The 19006-nt window shown below is 41.1% G+C and overlaps 1 protein-coding gene across 7 annotated transcripts in view; it reads left to right on the top strand.

Annotated features, from left to right (window-relative positions):
* The window catches only part of LOC122396918 (heterogeneous nuclear ribonucleoprotein K), a 149742-nt gene that overhangs the window by 93150 nt on the left and 37586 nt on the right, over nucleotides 1–19006 (top strand). For all 7 annotated transcript variants that reach the window (XM_043395688.1, XM_043395691.1, XM_043395684.1 and 4 more), the window contains 3 exons: nucleotides 1265–1308; nucleotides 10772–10844; nucleotides 11732–11842. In XM_043395688.1, the coding sequence (XP_043251623.1) occupies nucleotides 1265–1308; nucleotides 10772–10844; nucleotides 11732–11842 (228 nt within the window). The remainder of the gene's footprint in view (nucleotides 1–1264; nucleotides 1309–10771; nucleotides 10845–11731; nucleotides 11843–19006) is intronic.

Here is a 19006-nt window from a genome sequence, read left to right as displayed (position 1 = left end):
GGCGAGGACGGCCGTTTTAAAAAGAATTCGCGGGGAAAACTCGCGCGACATCGGAGAAATATTTGCAAACTACGTTTCGCGGCGCGTTCGCCCCGCTGCGATCGCGAAGGAAACCACTTCTCAAACGACGCCGTCGAACGTTCGTAAATTAATCTTGGAGCTTCGGAGCCGTGAATCACGACACCCGGTGGAATTCTGTCGCAGGGAAGCCCATGAATGGTTAAAAAAATAAATATTCAATGCACGTGGCTCGATTTTTCAACCCTCTCGTGCGCGGTTACTTCGGTAACTGTATGTTTAATGTTTACATTTGTTATTTTGGTATTTGGATTTATTGAATTTTGTATTCTATCATTTTATCATTTTCAAAATTTATTATTTGCCAATGTTCATTTTACGGTAAGAATTACTAGGTGCATTTTTTGTCGATGTGTGACCATGCAAAGCAATTCTCATAAAAAGAATCAAGTGTCAAGTATAATAAAGCTTGATGCTTCGTATGGAAGCCATTGTGCACGAGAGGGTTGACAGAAGTATCGTAAATGGAACGTGGAACTTCCACCAATCTTCTTTAATTCTTACAATAAGAATAATCCTTAACAGCATAAAATGAATTAAATCGTAACAAAATAATATACAAAGGTTCTATATTTTATAAATTTCCTTTTTCCGTTTTTTACAATTTGAGTTATAGATTTACCCTTCTCTGGAATTTTCCTTAATAAGTAACGTTTTTAAAAGCAATCCCGGAAAAAGTCATAGTTCGAATCAAATTAAATAAATAAGATTCCATGAAAAATTTCGGCAGACAGCCCAAGAAAACGCCTGTGAAATTTTCGATTCGCCAATTATCGCGATCGTTATCCATCGGGCGAACGCGTCCGCGAGTTGCAAACATTTCTCCAAACCGAATCGACCAAAAACACACGGGAAAGCACGGGATGACGTTAGGGGTGGGTTGGGATGGCCTCGACGGACGTTCGTGCACAGCGGAATCGGGTGGAGAAGGGGTTTTTAGACGATTAAGCCGCGAATTAATCCAGCCGTGAGAGACGCGATGTCTAACTTGGTTGATGGTTTGTGCCCTGGCCCCGCCCCAACCCCGGCGTTGCCCCCCTGGTGTTGCCCTGCCGTTGCCCTGCCGTTGCCCTGCCCGGAACGACGGACCCTGACTCGATCGGCAAATGGACCGCCCTACCAACAATCGACAACAACCACCAACCAACCACCAATGAACCAACCACCAACCACCACGGCCCGACAGTACAAAGCCTCAATCATTGTACCCGATTGCCCCGGACCCGAACGGTAATGACCAACACCACTACTTAATGTCTTATTTTTCTTTGTCTCTAATTACAAAATACCTAAAGCGGCGATGTTACGGGTCGCTGTGCTGTTTTTTAACAAAAAAAAAGAAAAAAAACACGACAGCGACGTTTTTTTTTCTCTTTCTCTACTCTTTCTCTCTCTCTCTATTCTCTCTATACCTTATTTCTCTTATATTCTTTGTATATTCTGTTTTGCTGTCTCTCTAGCTCTCTGTCTCTGTTAAACGTTCACTTTTGTACCTGTCTCTGTCTGTCTTTGCCTTGTCTTAATCGCCTGTGTCTGTACGTTCGTCTCTCACCAGCCTCTCCGTGAACCCTGTACCGTGTCCTCGACCACGTCGCCTTTACAGCGCGATCGCGCAACAATTCATCGCGAGATTTTCCTCGTCGACGGTGCGCTCGTGACTCTCACCTGTCGCGGTTCTACGCGCGTCCTTTCGCCGTTCTCCGGCCGCGGATACTTCCATTGTCCTCTCTCGCGTGTCCTGGGGTACGTATCTCCGTCCCCGGGACCCGAGCGTGCTTTCACTGTTGCTGCAAAGTGGACAGATCGCGCCTGGTCCACCGTGGCTCTTTCTTGCGCTTCTTTCTTTGTCCGTACGGGTGCCTCTTCCCGTCACGGCCCTTTCAAGAATTCCCATAGAAAGGATTGCGCCCAGATTGAGACCAGCGTCGAAGAAGAATGTCTAGTCCCCGGGGAGCGAAGTGGGGCGTCTCGATGAAGAATGATTATGACTGATGAGACTCTACTGGAGATTGCATTTGTCAGACTTCGAATACGAGGTACCTTCGACGTTGGCTGATCTCAGCGACGAGAACAAAGGCGTAGTGCATTTTGCTAAATTTATGGATCCTCGATTTTTTTCTCTCTCTTAAATTAAAATAATCGAAGAACCATATTATGTTTTCTGAAAATTGATATTAAAAGCGTGACTAGTTTCTGATAGCATCTTTACTTTGCAGTATGAATTTCGTTAGAATCGAATTTACAAATCATTTTTTATTTTCTCGGAGGCCTGTTTATTTTATGATTTATTCTATAGTTGTACAAGTATCTGAAAGTTGAGTGCCCTGGGAATTCCTAGGAAATAGGAGTAGCTCGAGCTTAAATAGAGTAAAGCAAGAATTCATTACATTCATTTTAACAAGCATAAATCGTCCAAATAACTGTTTTCTAGGATACCTCAAAAAATCTTTTCAAAATGGACTTGATATCACAAAGTCTAGATCCAGCCAAGTCTCCTATTATTTCGAACAAAGAATTCCACGATGTACAGATCAAATCAAATAAGCTTTCCAAGGAGACAGAGGATCACAAGGACTTTTCAACTCCGATTCGTTGGTAGGAGCACTTTGATCTTGCTCGCAGCTTACCCTAGGCGACTCCAGGCACTGCTTTCTGGCACTGTTCGAGCATTCCATCGAAGAAAAGTAACGTTCCTCGAAACTTCTCTCAGCTGGCAAAACTTGCCGAGGCTTCTTGTTTCCTTTCTAATTGCCGCTCGAAGGAACACTCCCCTCGGCACTTCTGAGACTTCCTGCGGTGACTACGCGAAGAAAGTGTCGATCGTAGTTCCTGTTATTTTTGCAATCCGCTGAAAACGACGCTTTTTCATCCGCGTGTGGGGAGAGTCTAGTCTTGAAACTTTCGAGAACCTATTTTTTTTCTTTACATTTCCTTATAGCTTGGATCGCGAAAGATGAGGCGTTTCTCGATCTTTTAAAAGTTGCAAATTTTTACGAAAAAATTTCTTTTTTTAATTCAACTATACTAGGATCTGAAAATTATTATTTTCGTACAGAAAGATCTATATAACGTGGAAAAATATGTCTTTCGAGGCTAGATTTCGTCCTTAAACGCATTCAGGACCAAAGTTCGTAATCGAGAAAACAACCTTTGGCATCCAGTGTCGATTATCTCTCAGTTTGAATTTTACCCGAGGATACGTGCAACTTCCATTTCCTCTTCATCCCCTCGTTTCGTCGAGGATGCAGGTTCGCAAATGTTTAGCGTACAACTCGATCCTTATCCTGTTTGCCCGACGTGTTATCCCGAACTCCTCTGTTTTCTGTCCTTCTCTCTGGAGCGATTTTCTTTTCTGTCTCTCTGTCTCTGTTTTTCGTTTCACCTCGGATCGTCGCGCGCGCGCGAACGACACGCCCGACACCACACTCACTCGCAGAAAACCACACTCGCGTTTTATGTCGGGGATATATGATTGTACACCGTTGTGTCTCTCTAATTTTGTTGTGGCTAACACGGATGCTAATCCGTGGAACGTGGCGACAGTGCCGATTCCACGCTTAACGTCGATATTATCACGCTTACTTTCTAGGTACGCCCCTGTCGTCCCGGCAGACACCTGCCGACGTAATTAACGAACTGTCCGCAAGTCGAAAGTCATTAATGGCCTGTTTTGTGCACGCGTGTTGCGGTTTCGTTTGACCCTTTCATTGCTGCAAAACGCCAGAGAATGCTGAGATCGAGTCTGCATACTCGAGATCTCTTTTAACTGTCACCAGAACCTATTCTCAGCCGATCTATCGATCGTACGAAATCATTGTGCGCACCAGTGGTCTCTCAAACCTTGTATTCCCACGAAGGTTGTTGAAGGACCACCTAAAATGAAAATAAATTACTATTTCTTTGATATATTTTTAAACCGTACTTTAAATCTTCGTGAGATGCGTGTGTTTTTCAAATCTATTCTCGAAGCGTGATTTCATCGTTCAGCTATTATGTGTAACCAGGAGGGTGACAAATACAGTTGTCGAAACTGATTTTATTCCACATTTTCGACTCATCTTTTCACGTCACCTTTCCAGACGCGCCATGATTCGAAAAATAAGCCGAGAACGTGAAAGAAAATTTGTTCGTACGGTGGTTCGTTTTCGAGAAAATCGATTTTGAATATTCATAAGGCGCGCGTGGAATAAGAGTACGACTTTGACAGTGGCGCAAGTAGAAAGAGTGAGTTATGGACAGACACCGCCAGTCGTATTGTATTCAATATCACGCGTTCCTGACAGATTTTCAAATTGAGATACTTCGAACACGAAACACTCTACAAAGTTTTGTTTCACGTGTTGCTTTTTTTTGCATATAAAATTGCATCTTGGTCGGGCGAAACTCACACAGTTTGCTGTCTTTCATTATTTTGAATAGAAATGTGGAATAAATAGAATAAATAAATAGAGAAACAAATTTCAGTTCGTATAAATTTTAAAGTTGTTTAATTCTAGTTTCTTTTTTACTGTAAAATAATATGAGGGAATTATTGTTCCTTTTTTTGAGAGCTCTTTGATCCTAATCCAACAGTTTGAGAAACACTGGCGTAGACATTGAGACTTCTATGTATCAAACTTAGAAATCAGACAGCAGTTGAAACGTGAATCTTGATGAAACTGTACGTGGACCTCTGTGCTCATATTTTGATATCTCTTTAGAGCACTAGCAGTAATATTTGTTTAGCTTCCAAGTTTGCTAGGCGAATATTCAAGGTCGAAATTTGATGGTAAATCAGTGCATCGAGTACCAAGTGCTAATTACAATAATTTCACACACAGTTCTAGCAATATTAATTAACCCTAGAAAGACTGAATCATTGTTTGGTAACCTTTAGTTTATCAATGACTTGTGATTATACGAAATAAACAAAGAAACAAAGTTGTAGTAATTTTTAATCTTTTTCAAAATTCTTTTGTGTCAAAAAGCAGTATATTCAGTATATTCATCCTTATCCTAATCTTTCTGAGGTTAACACAACAATCTATCCTAGTGTTTAACACTTTGTCTCGATCTTTGGTCCATCAATTTACAACTTCTCGAGCACGTTTCACATTGCATATCATATATGTATTTATGAACAATAGTCCTTCCAGCAATGAAAAGGTTCAATTGCACGCTACTCTCTGTTCACGTTCTTCTTTCGGGGATGATGAACGTTGCGGACACGGGATCTAATTTCCAACCCTTTCGATACTGTGCACATTTCCAAAGTACCTTCGCTGTGCTCATTGAACGCCCAAGCGCGTTTTCCGCACGCGGTGGGATGGCTCATCGAATTTGCAATATCGAAAGGGTCACGCGGGCGAAGTCCGAGGGAATTCGCGGGAACGATGGAAATATGAGACTTGTTCGATCGATCGAGGTAACTAATTGCACATACGTTCTGTTCTCGCTTTTTTTTATCACAGTAATTCGTGAAAAATCACATGTAAAAATTACTTTTCGACTGATCGTTTGTAATTATCTTCAAAGAACGTGCGTATTCTTAAGAGAGATTTTTCAAATTTATTTTTAAACTTTTTCTTCCTTCGCTTCTGTATATATTTTCTGCTATGTCTGTTAAACGAAAATGCTGATCAGACATAATAAGTAGCTAAGTACTACAAATTTTATTCTCAACAAATTTTTATCGAGTACATGTGTTATTAATTTTGATCACTATATTGCGGATTTTTTAATTTCTGGCGAATGCAAACGTTAAAAAATAATGAAATACTAATAATACGATATTGAAACAACGTGTATTTTATTTGGACATAACAACGATTTATTGAATGATCCTGAACCGGATGGGTGTTAAATAAAACAATCGAACAGGTTTCTTTCAAAAATGTACACAAAATATTGCTATATACATTTTATATTAATTAAAAGCACCGATATTGTATACCAATTTATATTTTATATATTTATATATATTTCTCTATATTACACAGGTTGTTTAATATCATTTTGATTAAAATTTTTTATTATTTTCGTGTCGATACATGTCGCGAACGCATAGAATCCGCAGTCTACCGATCGCCATTTGATTTTCACAGCACGAAGGATTTATTGCTTCATTTTCCTTTTTTTTTCACCTGAAACTCGAGCAATTAGGATATCTTTCGAGCAGCTCGGGGCTCTTATCCTTTTCGGGCGCGTGACACACGCGCGCCAGGATGCTAACAAGAAATTTATCTTCATTCTGGTACGTCACGTGCCGCGGCCGTAAATTTTTTTATCGTCGACTATAAAAGTCCTCGGGGCTGCCCTTAATGCGATTTCTATTCGCGGGCGAGAGGACGTTTCGAGAATTTAATCGAAAAAGTTTTCGCCGGAGCCCACCGATATCGCGCACGTGACTGTCCTCTTTTCGTAGAAAATCGCACGATAATTTTAAAACAGCTCGGTCTTCTAATTAGCCACAAATATACAAAGGCAATTAATAAATTAAACTTTGGAGAATTACTGCGACAGCTTTGCGTTGGATTTCATTAATTTCGAATCGAAATTCTCTCGTGTTTATAAACTGACGAGAATACTGCATTGTTTTTCGTTTTAGATAGATTCAATGACTCGATCGATTCGAACGGAATTAATTTCCATCAGTCTCTTAACGCCTTCCCGCTTCGATAAATGATCGAAAGTGTGAAAGAATAGATCCGACAATGCAATGCACACCGAAGCGTTAAATACTCATTTATTGCATTTTTTTAGGTGAACTAAACTTATTCGATACGAATTCTTTTGCTGGTCAAACAGTTCTCAAATTTTACTCTGGCCAATATAAATAAAGTATTTACGTTACTAATTGTTCATTCTCGAGCTTCGTCGGCCTAGATCGATAAAAGAGGCACGTGTCGGATATTTTTAGTGATTCTACAAATCTATCAAGTTTCGCCGGAATCGGCTGTTAACGCTTCGGTAGGTTTCCTTGTAAGATCTAATCGGATCCATCGTCTCTAACCAGCAACAGTCTACACCTGCCCATGCTCGAAGCAGACTTAAACAAACCCACGAGAAAGGAACGGTTTTTCTTATCGCCTCAGCACGCGTCCATGCTTTCTGTCAGGTCTCCGACGAGGGACAAATTAATTCAATTTTCCGTTACGACCGACGATCCACGCGTCGGAGACCTTATTATGCCTGGGTGGCCTCCGATCCTCTCCAGGTCGAACCTTCGCGCCCAAACTTTTCCAAAGAGTCATCGTCATTCTTTTTCTTTTATTTTTGTTTCGATTTTTTTTTTAATTTTCATATATAATTTTTCATTTTTTCTTTCTCGAAGTCCGTGAAAGTCCCGTAAAAAAGAAAAAAAAAAATAGGTCAGCCTCGTCCTCGAGGCGATGACTTTCGACCGTCCGTCTAGCAAACACACACACGACTATCCGTTTCGTTTCAGCTTGTGTGACTGCTAAACCTGGGCAAAATAACGAGGAGTAGTTGGTGATGGCCGCTTTTACGGTTTACTAGTCGCCGACTAACAAACTGTTCCCTCGTGGTGTACATCATTGGGCCAAGTCCGATGATAGTTAGGAGGTGAAACGCGTGATTAACCCTCGGCTGGTAGTGGCCACGATGATATTTTTCCAATAGCTGGGCTTAATCTGACGCCAACGGAACAGGCGAGACGTACAAATCGTCTAAACGGGCACGTAACTGTCCTCGTGTCAACGCTAGATTAACTCGTTACGAAACCGTACGCTGCGAAATCGATGGAAGAGATCGCCGACAGACAATAAATTCGACTTATTGTTCTTGGCTGTTGAGCTTACACGCTCGAAATGCAACGGAGCATGCTGGGTTCTGCTGGACGATCGTTGTCGTCGGTTGGACGCGACGCTTTGGAAAAATATCTTTGTTTTTCTTGTGGGGAGGGGCGCGTTTCGACGCCCGTTCTACCAGTCGAGGGTTAAAACGCGTAACCGATAATCACGCGATCGTCGAAGCTCTTCGAGAGCGATGATCATTCACGTTCGTTTCGCTGGTTCGGCGTGGAAATCGATGTCTTCTGGCGAAGACGATCGAACAGTGTGTTAAAAAGGTTTCGACGATGGAGGAGATCACGTATACGAACAGTGCTCGATTGGAACGGTGCGTGTTTTCCAGTTTTGTCGAGCGCCAGGGCGGATAATAAGTCGGACGATTTTACGTAATCGAAACTTGTAACAACAAAATTCACAACACGATATCGTAGCATCAATTCGTTGCAAATATAAACGTTTTTATCGTATTTTTAAAAGCCTCTTTTTCCAACTATATTTTAGTTTTCAATTTGCGCCGATATACTATTCGCAGTATTAAATTCCGCACGTTGAAAATTACAAACCAGGCGTCGCGTGAACGTTTCTCGAGCAATAACAGGTTACAAGATTTCCAAGTATTTCTAAATAAAAGTACTCGAGACGATATTGCGTCCAGCAAAATGTACGATGAATTTTTAATCTCGACTCGAACGTTCGACCAAACACTTCGAAACATCGTAAAGTTGATAAATCGTCGTAGAATTTATTGGCCGCCCGAGGCACGCCGACTTCGCCGAGGAAACGAGGGTCAAAAGGGGGAGGTTGGGGGGTTGGCCCTGTGATCGATACGCAGTTTTCAGTTTCCTTCGAGCACTCTCGTGATCGCAACAGAGATCACCGGCGCCGTGTCGATTGAAATTCGAAGTTGCTTCGAATAATCCCCGTACGATTCTCGCCGTCCTCTCCTTCGCGGTAAAAAAATAATTAGCAGGAAAGAAAGCCGGATAAGAAGTTGCTGATTAACGTCTGTAGCCTCTCGATTACTCCTCGGTATCCGTTCGATCGAGTGGCTTGATCTGAAAAGCTGCGGGGAAAATCCGTGCAATTCTATCCCCCTCGAATGCACCGAGCGAAATTGCATCGGAAATACGAGTCCGTTTCTTTTATTATTTTATCGACGTTTGAAAAATGAACGAAAACATTGCAACCGAGAAACGGTTGTAACTTATTTACACCGAATCCTCGACGTTTTTACAGTTCGTTGAAAAAACAATTCCATCGCGTGAAACAACAGAGATTTCGCCGACTTCTATTAGCGATCGACTAACTTTGAAATCGATTTATCGTTCGAGGGTAAAACTCAGAAGAATATAGTTCCTGGGGATTCGTAGGGTGTTTTGTGGATACGATGTAACGTAATATTGCGTCATAGAGAATTGGCAATTATTTTGTGAAAAGGGTCGTAATACTACGTCACATGTAATAATTAAGATGTTACGTAAAATAAAATTAGATTTTGAAGGGACGTAATATTATGTCATTGGTAATCAACCGGCAGTAGATTATGATGTAATCCATGTTAATGGATGTAATATTAAATCACTTGTAATTAACAGCATCTCCTGAAAAGACGTTACATCACGTAAGGGATAACAAGCTAGTAGTAATATTATGTCAATGTATCGAAACAGTGTTTATTAAACTAGAAGACTTGACAAATAACTTAACATTCTAGTGGGTAGTGATAAGAAAATTTCGTGAATAACGTTTTTCGTTAATTCAATAATGTTTAATTAAAAATAGAATTTTCCTTCTTTCTCCTTGCACGGAAAGAAAATATTCGAGTTTAATATTTATCGCTTACATGTCGCTTTGGGAAACACTGGCTTAGCAAAACGTTCTGTAATTTAGGCTCGATAAAAGAAGTTTTTAACGTTTCGATGGTCGAATTTCACGAACGTTGGATCGCTGTTGTAGCTGCTATATCGGTTACCATGGTCGTGACAGGTAAAAAGGCGAAACGAGACGTCGTTTTCCCGCAGTTTCGGCGCAGGCCATTAAAAAGAACGAGCGGAGAAAATAACGGCGGAGCAGACGGAGAGTCGCCCGCGTGTTGATTTCCACCCCACGAACTGAAAAGTTCCGTATTTACCTTCTGAACCCACCCCCCCTCGAGAAATTTCCTCGTGGGATAATATTTCATTCGAGGGGGTGGCAGGCTGCTGATGTTTGTGACCGAAAGGGGTGCAGAGAGTCGCTTAAATTTTCCAGAGAAATTAGTGCCACTTGCGATCGAGGGAATTAGGCTAAAATCAGGCATTTTTAAATGGTAAAATATCGAAAATAAAGACAACATTAAAAGTTCACTTTCTCATAATTAAATTTCATGGTCCAAATAGATATGAAATTCGTCAACAAAATTTTATAATTTGTGTATGATGGGGGGTTTTTTTTTACAAGTATAGCTCTATAGATTTATCAAGCATTAATAAATTAAGAAATTCTATTTCGAAAGACATAATAAAATATCCATAACTTTGAGAGTAGTTCTCACCCTTTAAAGATAAATATCAGCTTACAAGAAATAATATATTACATATTTTTCTGTATTCTTCTAAACGAATTAAATTCAAAACTGTTGTTCGAAAAAATATAAAATTGTTAATTTAAATAATTTTAATCGTCCCTGCGATCTCAAGTTGTGCAAATTGACGAAAAAGCTCTTTCGATCGACGTTCTTACTGGAACCAGGTTCTATTGGTGCCAAAGCAAACGCAATTTCCGTTCGCGGCTTATTTTCGACGAAGGAGAGGAAGGGCTCCATGTGGGTTAATTATGCGAGAGAAAAATGAAGGGCAACCTGTAGCACGTAATCGCGCAGCCACCGAGGACCTGAGTAATTGTTGAAGTCTTTCTGATTCTAGGGTGCTTACCATCAGCTCGGATCTGACCACCGTTCTTCAGGTGTTGAACGAGGTCGTACCTAATCTCGAGGAGGTGAGTGTTGCTACCAGAAGAGGATCACACGGGGGAAAAAGAAATGACACGATCCGCGAGACTTTTCACGCGTTTCTTACTTCGTTGCTCGAGACTGTGCCTTTTTTTATTTTTATTTTTCAATCCTTTATTTTCTTCTAACGTCGAACGTTCAAAGAGTTAGTTTCCGGGAAGACGAGTAATCGAACAGCGAAAGGTCCATTGATTTTTGCGCAACTTCGTTGACAAGTTGCGAATTGGAAACCGTTTCCCTCGTGGTCTTCCGGTTCAGAGGTACCTAAGATGTTTAGTTGGAAAGATTGATACTGAATGTTCATTTTCGACAAAATGGCTCCAAGTACCTCGCCACGAAAACACAAATTCCAAACAAGGAGAATCAAATTATCGATACTGTGCGTACAGTGTGTTTCGTGAAATAGAAAATGGGTTTTCGAGCAGTTTTCTATTTTTTTTTTACAAATCTTGTTACACTTTGTTTATTATAAATATTGCAGTCAAATCACTTGGTCAATCTTTTTTCAAAAATTTTTAACATTTTTTTTTTATTTCAGTTGATTTTTACTCGAACGGAAATCAAGATGTTCAAATAGAATCCGGTAAATGTAAATGTTCGTCCTCTCGTCCAAAACGTTTGACAAAAAGGATCAGAAAGCAATCTTTATTTCTTATCGCATCGCCCAGTCACGAACCCTTAAATTGGCCAGCGAAAAAGCCATGCAATTTTTCTCTCCGATTATTTTCGTACCTTTCGCGAAACACCCTGCTATTGGTACAAGCTCTGCGGTATTACGAACGAGGGACGCCGGAATGGCGGTGGAAATTTAAGAGGATCAGTTAGATACCCAAAACACGAGACGTTTCATGCTGAACGTTCGAAATGATTTCAGAATGGATCTCGACACGGCAGCGACGAGATCGACGTGCGTATGCTGGTGCACCAGAGCCAAGCTGGATGCATAATCGGCAAAGGAGGCCTAAAGATCAAGGAGCTCCGTGAGGTGAGTCATATTCGCAGCATACCACTAACGCTAGTCACGGGACGACATAACTCGCGCAGATTGTCACGTTCTGCACGTGCCAAGGCCTCCGGCTGTGATTACGATTCGTCCCACGAATTTAGTTCTCGAGATTTGCGCGAGTTTCTTTGCAATCCACATAACAGTTTTCCCTCAAACCGTCCAAACATCGCTTTTTGCTAGAAATTTTCATTCGACTTTAGTGTCAAAATCAGTCATTGCAATATTTTGGTATCCATCATCGACAAACTCGTGAGTTCGTTGTAATTATTGTTTTCATTAACCCCTTCTCGTGCATTAGCGAGTCTGACTCATAATGACGATTTTGGTTCAAACACAGCAAATCACGGTCGTGATTGAGTTTTAGTTCCTATCGGTACGCCGCAAGAGTTGGTCACGATTCTTCTAAGCTCCGTTACAAAGCTGTTTAGCGTCAGTTTGGTCTGTTTACCGCGCGTTGGCGCCCACACTTTCGTTTCAATATTTCTATTAATATTTATTTTGATAAGTCAGCGCGTACACAAGTTAGAAAATCGAATAGTTTGTAAATTTTCGTTGCAATCGTCACGAACGAAGCTCAGAGAAGTCTTGGCGGACATCTCTGCGTAAACGTCTGCTCACGGAACTGGATTAAAATCTAAATCACCGTCATTAAATCGTTAATTCAGCAACCGATTCTTCTCTGGTCCGCCCCAACATCGTGCAAACGCGGTTAATAAATGTAGAATTCATCATCCAGGACAATGAGAAAATTATTCCGACCTTACCGTCGATTTCCTCAGAGCTGAGCAAAGTATTTGTCAAGATACAAAGTTTCGAATGAAAATCAGAGACGTGGAAAGTCTCATTCGAGTAACAGACTAATAAAACAGTGTAGCATCGATGGAAAATTAATTAGATTAAGTGGTTCCTAGTCTATTTTTATTTTTCTTGAATCTAAACGATCTACAGGGTGTCTCGTGTGCGTTCGAAAGGATTACGAAATAGGTTGTACAGCCGGTACGAAGAGCGTCGACGAGCAAAGCAGCTGAAACTGACAATTAAGTCGTTTTTAATTAGCGATCTCTCATCGTGGCCAGATTTCGCGTAACAACGGGGCCAGGTTATACTGGAATATGCAACGTGGCCAAGTGGCTCGTTACGTTTTCGCATTCAGGAGAGGCAAAACCGAACGATGCAGACCTTTTGTCGTGGCTCGAGTCTCGCAGAATGCCACTCGACCGTCCCGCGACTTTCCTACCGCGCTTTGTCGGCCTCTCTTTCTCTCCCCCCATTTCTTCCACCCTCCATCGATCTTGACACACTCGTGTATCTTTCGGGTCAGAATCTTCGACAGAGTCTTATCCAACGATCAATTACGATTTTTCTTTTAAAGGGAATATAGTTTTCATTTTATTCCAAATATTACAATGTAAAGAAAAATATTTTTTGAATTATTCGACCCGAATTAACACAGGAACGGGGCGCGTTTCGAGTTTCTCTGTCGAGCAGAAAAATCCTCGCGTTGGAGATAATGAAAGTAGTCGGTGGAAACGATGCCACCGCAACCTCTTTCCCATCTTGGACAGTGGCCTCGGGTAGGGGTTGAAGACGCGGCACCGCCACTCGGCGATGTCGCAGAGTCGTTTTATTTCGACTTGTGGCTGGTCGGGGGTCGACTCTATCGATTCCCAGCCTACCAGAACATCCGAACACTTCTGGTTCCTCGAACAATTTCGAGACCACGTTAACGTCGACTAAAAACGCTACGTCGAAAAATATCAGTGTAAGAAGGAACAGTTTTTTTTTGTATCTCTTGACGTTTCTACAAAGATAAAGATCGAAGACCAAATTGTGTATGAAACACCATGTTCAGTGTATTCTTGTATTCTCATTTGAGTAGTGGCACTATATAGTTCTGATCATCAAGTAAAAATATTCCTGTAGAAATCTAGAAATTCTAGATTCCGATGAAAAATTGCAGGTTGCCAATCCTTGATTCAGAATATGATATCGTACGTTTATTTTTGGTAATTTGACTATTTTTCTGGACGTCACGCGATATTCCATGAGAAAATGTTGTGTCAGACGTTGAAATAGAAGCGAGAAAAGAAGCTTCGAATTTCTATTCTTAACACTCCCGAGAGCTACGTCATTCGTGTACGAAAAACGTTTCCCGTCGAGTCACTCATAACTAAACATTACATGTTAGTCAAATACAGTAGAGTTGCGATTGGAATGTCCGAATAACGGGCATATTTCCGTCGACTATTCTTTCACCACATTGCATCCAGCAGTGACGCCGGTACTAAACAGTTGACGAATAAAGCATAAGAATATTACATATTTTATCGTTCATTAATAAAATTGTATTGCTTCATCAAAGAAATTTTTCGTCGAAAAAAAAAATTTCACATCGATCTAAAAAAAATATTTTCGGTTGTAGGGGTCAATTACAATCATTTTTGGTCAATAGGTATACCCCCGAAATCCTACTCAGTTACGAGAAAAAAATTCATTACCGAAAATGTCTGACCATACATTGATATGTTTCCCTTGAAATTTTTCGGCGAAAAAAGATTTTTTCAAATCGTTCTAAAAAAATTATTTCCAGTTGCGGGGGTCGATTACAATCATTTTTGGTGAATAGACATACCCCCGAAATCCTACTCAGTTTCGAGAAAAAAATTCCTTACCGAAAATATAACGAGTGGCCGGAGATGTCTTATTTATTTCTTTATATTTTCCTTCTTAATTGATTTTAAGTAATAATACTGTGGCCTGGCGGAAGATTTCTCGTCTGGTGTTTCCTGATTAAGGTCACGGGGCGGTGGTTTCGTCAAATACACAGAATTCCGCGGCAAACAAAGGAGACTCAAAGAAGAGCGTTCGGTTGGGCGAAGAAGGATGGGCGACGTGTCAGCCCTGTTGTGAACTTAATCCGAACTTTAATGGTCCTGCAGTTCCCCGATCCATTTTCCTCGTTTTCCGGCATGTCTGTGCATTTCCCCCTTTGTGCTCGTCACTGTCGTCGATCGCGCTTTGTCCCTTTCTAGCTGTCAACAATAACCAGAGCTATTTCGACGCTCTCGAGCGCCCTTAACGCGTGCAATATTTCGAGTATTTCGGCTCGAGAGACGCGTCTCGTTTATTATGATACCTTCCGGGATATCCTCCTCGGTTGGAAGCAATAAAACTCGTCGTTTTGCCCAGTGTCTCGTGCTCTCGATTTCTTGATACGGAATACGACAGGAATTGCTTGTTTCCCCCCCGCGTGGGAGTATCGTTCCTCGAGGAGGACACGGATTATCCTAATTTCTTGCACTCCCTCGTCCCACAAATATCCACTAAATTTTATTTTTCATACGCGTTGAAAACAAACGCAAAATTGAATAACGAAATAAGGGAGTGCAGGAAGATTGAAACATGGTGATTGGATCATTTTTAGCATCTAAGGGTAAATTGAAGAGTAAATTACATGAACAGATAGGAATCTTTGAGGCTTTGCAATCAGGGCAGTAAAGAATCCATTTCTGCTATGTGTTTAACCATCCAGAACATTGAAACAGAGGGGTAATACGATCAAATTTAGGAGAACGTAGTTTTAATTTACAATTTGTGCTTTGTCTTCAAACCTCTTTGCTCAGAGTTTTGTCAGATTTCCAACTTTTAAATAGTTTCTGAAACCGATTTATGCCATTTCTAAACACCGTGTAGATCGATCGACGCGCGATCGAGATCAATCAGAAGCTGTCGAAAGACACCGCGGCCTAGAAAACGATCTTCATCCGCGGAAAATGTGATTGGTTTTCCATGGAAGAGAGCAATACCTGGGAAACACGCGTAAACGCGATATTCGAGGTCGATTCGTTACGTGAATTGAGAATGTAATGATTATTAATAGATAATGTGAGAGGTGGATACTGCAACATAACAGAATTTACACGAGAAATTGCATAGAAATGACGTAATTTTGGAAACCGTTCAACTTCGACTCGCGAGAGCGTTCATTCTTTTATGTAAACGACGCAAATGAATTTCTGCAAATTAATTGTAACGATGTTTCCGTCGAGACGCATTCCCATATTCGTTCTGAGGATTCTCTAGCTTCGAGCCTCGCTCGTACGAATTACAAAATCACGGTCGGGCTTCGATGTATCATCGTCGATTCTTTGCACCTGCGTTACCGGAGCAGAAATGATAAGACTTAAAAAACCGGTCTGACTCGATTCAGAACTCTCACTGACACGACTTAATGAATATCCCGTCGTCTGGTGCAATTAATATCCTCTGATAATTATTCACGTTCAACGCGCGATAAATCGACCCACACCTACGTCGAAGATATGCAACATTATTCAAATATTACGATCGATGAATAAAAATTCATTTGATTTAAATTGTTCTTGGTAAATGGTTTCATACTTAATTTGCATAACGTCATTAAACATTTTACAAATATTATGATTTATTGCAAACGATTTGTAAATAGAGGAAGTGTATTAAACAGGGTATCTTAAAAATCAAGCTATAATTTTCGTAGAAATCAATGTCAAACGAATAATAGAAAATATAGGACTTCGAGTGGCACAATTTTCATAGTTTCCCCCCACTATATGGCGTCTTTTCTCGTATAATTGCGAATCAACAAACCAGAGGAATACACGTAGGGAGAACAGGTGCTTTGGACGTTCCTTTCTCTTATTGTTTACGCTTGATGAGCTTAGCTACTGTTGTAACGCGACCGAATCAACGTTAAGTAAGCTCTATTGTTTGGAATTTTCAGTTCTAATTACATTTAATATAAATATCACTAATTTCATAATATTTTAATGTGGACAAGGTGTAATTTTAAGGTTTAATTTACATTCTCGTGTTTCCCCCGGTGTGCCCTGGCACTCTTTTGTTTCTCGCGTCGCCAACGGTTCGAATCGCGGCGCCCTGGCCAATGTAAAAGGCAAGCGGCACTCATCAATGGCCTCAGGTATCGCGACGCGACAGCCACGTAATAAATTGTCGTCAGTAACATGCGAATTTCCGTGGAACTCGCTCGGAAGGGGATTTCGTGGACAGAACTCGCCTAGCTGCTTTCACGGCTATTAATATGGTCTATTGATTAACCTGGTCGATCAATAGAGGCTGTGTCGCTTGCGGTTACGAGCAAAATTAATACGATGGAAGACCGGGTGGAACTTCACGAGGAGTTCCCGGTACGTTGTTTCTGTTTTGGATTTGATCAGAGTTCTGTTTGTTTTTCTTCGATTTGAAATTTCCGCGGTGTCGGTTCAACCGTGAATTAATTTAAGTTTCACGTGTGGTTCGACAATTTGTGGGATTAATTTTGATGAATTAATTGCTTCCCTTGCAATGTCGTTATTCGTAATTTATTAATCATCGTCGAATATATTTGACGAAGTTGATAATCCCTGTCGTTCAAACTATGAGTTTAAATATTCTCTTTCGATGAACGAAAAGTTCAAATTTCTTCGCAATAATAAAATATGTCTCGTATCTTATATTCTAGTGTTCTGAAAATGGCAACGTTACTGTCGAAAATATTAAAATACATTATATTTTATTAAGATCGAGTACGTTGTATAAGGAAATAAAGTGACTAAAAGGTCGAGAAATATTTGGCGAACGCCTGTGGGCGTTTATAAGCGAACGCAGCGCGGAAAAGGTTAAAATTACCAGAAACGAATATCGTTATGATGGGTTTAGTAGGTAGCAATTTGCTATGCAACGTAATTACGAGCCTGTGGCTCAATTTTCTTTGCATTTCGTATCGTGGATTATTCCTTTCTTTTTTTTTTCCTGGACGCGTGTTCAAACCACAAAACCGGTGCTCGTACTCATCGAAACGAGTGAGACCCCGGTCGATTCGGAGGCATGCAGCCAATCATTAAGCGTGCATGCACCCGAGGGACAGACTGGTCGTGTGTTTCATCAGGAAAGTGAGTTTTCACACGCACGAGTGCGTGCGCGGTGCACGCAGTTGCGTTCGAACGAACACAGCCTGAAAATTCGTTTTTTTTTTTCTCCCGATCAAATTTTCAAGTAATTCCACGTCAGAGAGACGGACGACCATAGATACGCTATCTTTCCCACAACTTTATGGCGAATTTTCCTTTGGAGGAACCAAAGGAAATTATTAATTATTATATTATTTATAAATTTATTTATTCTACGATTTGGAGACTTACAGTGAAATCTTGGACGAAAGTGCTCAGTCAGTACGAACTTGAATTCTGAATTAGAAAAAAACTTATTAACAGCGTGTAGTGTACAATATTGATTTGCTTTCTATTTGAGGCTAAATAAATTTGTCAAATTATTAATAATATTAACACACATCGCAGTACACAACAGGTTCGAAGAGTTTGCAAACTATTCGGTCAATTTTCTATCATATTACGGAGTTTAAAATTCAAAGAATCGTTCTTGCGCGGGCATCGAAGTCTCCAATTCGTACGATCTCTGCGAACGTCGAAGATGAAAACGTTCACTCGAGCCAGAGAGTCGCGTCGACGATTAAAATACTTGCATAAAACAGTCTTTAAACGATAACCTAGAAACGCCTTCGTTCGAGTTAGAATCCAATTACGAATACGGGATTTATTTACTCCATGAAAATTCCAATTGCCTAAGAAACCTCGTTCCGAAACAGCGAGCAGGAATCGTGCTCTTTTTCCACGGTGGAAGCGAATTCTTCCCGTTGAGGTTCGCCTGGAAATTCCGTGGAAAGGGAACCGCTTGGCCGCGGAGTTTCGCGCAGAAAAAGCGTCGCATTCCGTGTCGCGATGCTTTTCTTTGCCGCGTTTCGTTAGCGGCGGCTAAGTTTCGCGCGCGTTGCGTTCTCGGCGGGGGTGGTCGTAGATTGCTGGCGGAGGCCACGGCGGTGGGGATCGGGGGGGGAGGGGGGAGAAAAAGCTCTTCCAGGGTAGCTCAAAATTAATTCCAGGAAAGTACGCCATATAATTATGCACACGCGATGCCTTTGTTATCCGGCGCCCGGCGTTTTGTCCGCGCCCGATGCAGACGCGAACGGCCGCGAAAAAAGTGCGCAAGAAGCACGAAACGACACGTAGCGCCTCGATTCTATTGCTAATTTCCCTTTAACCCTTCACGGTGAAACGGCCATCGCTTCGAGAGGCATGGAAACGTCGC

Source organism: Colletes gigas, unplaced genomic scaffold (assembly GCF_013123115.1).
Source record: "Colletes gigas isolate AHSC1104 unplaced genomic scaffold, ASM1312311v1 Colletes_gigas_Sc00008, whole genome shotgun sequence".
NCBI classification, from domain to species: Eukaryota; Metazoa; Arthropoda; class Insecta; order Hymenoptera; family Colletidae; genus Colletes; species Colletes gigas.
Note: the sequence above shows the minus strand (reverse complement) of the source record. Positions and strands in the feature narration are given on the sequence as shown.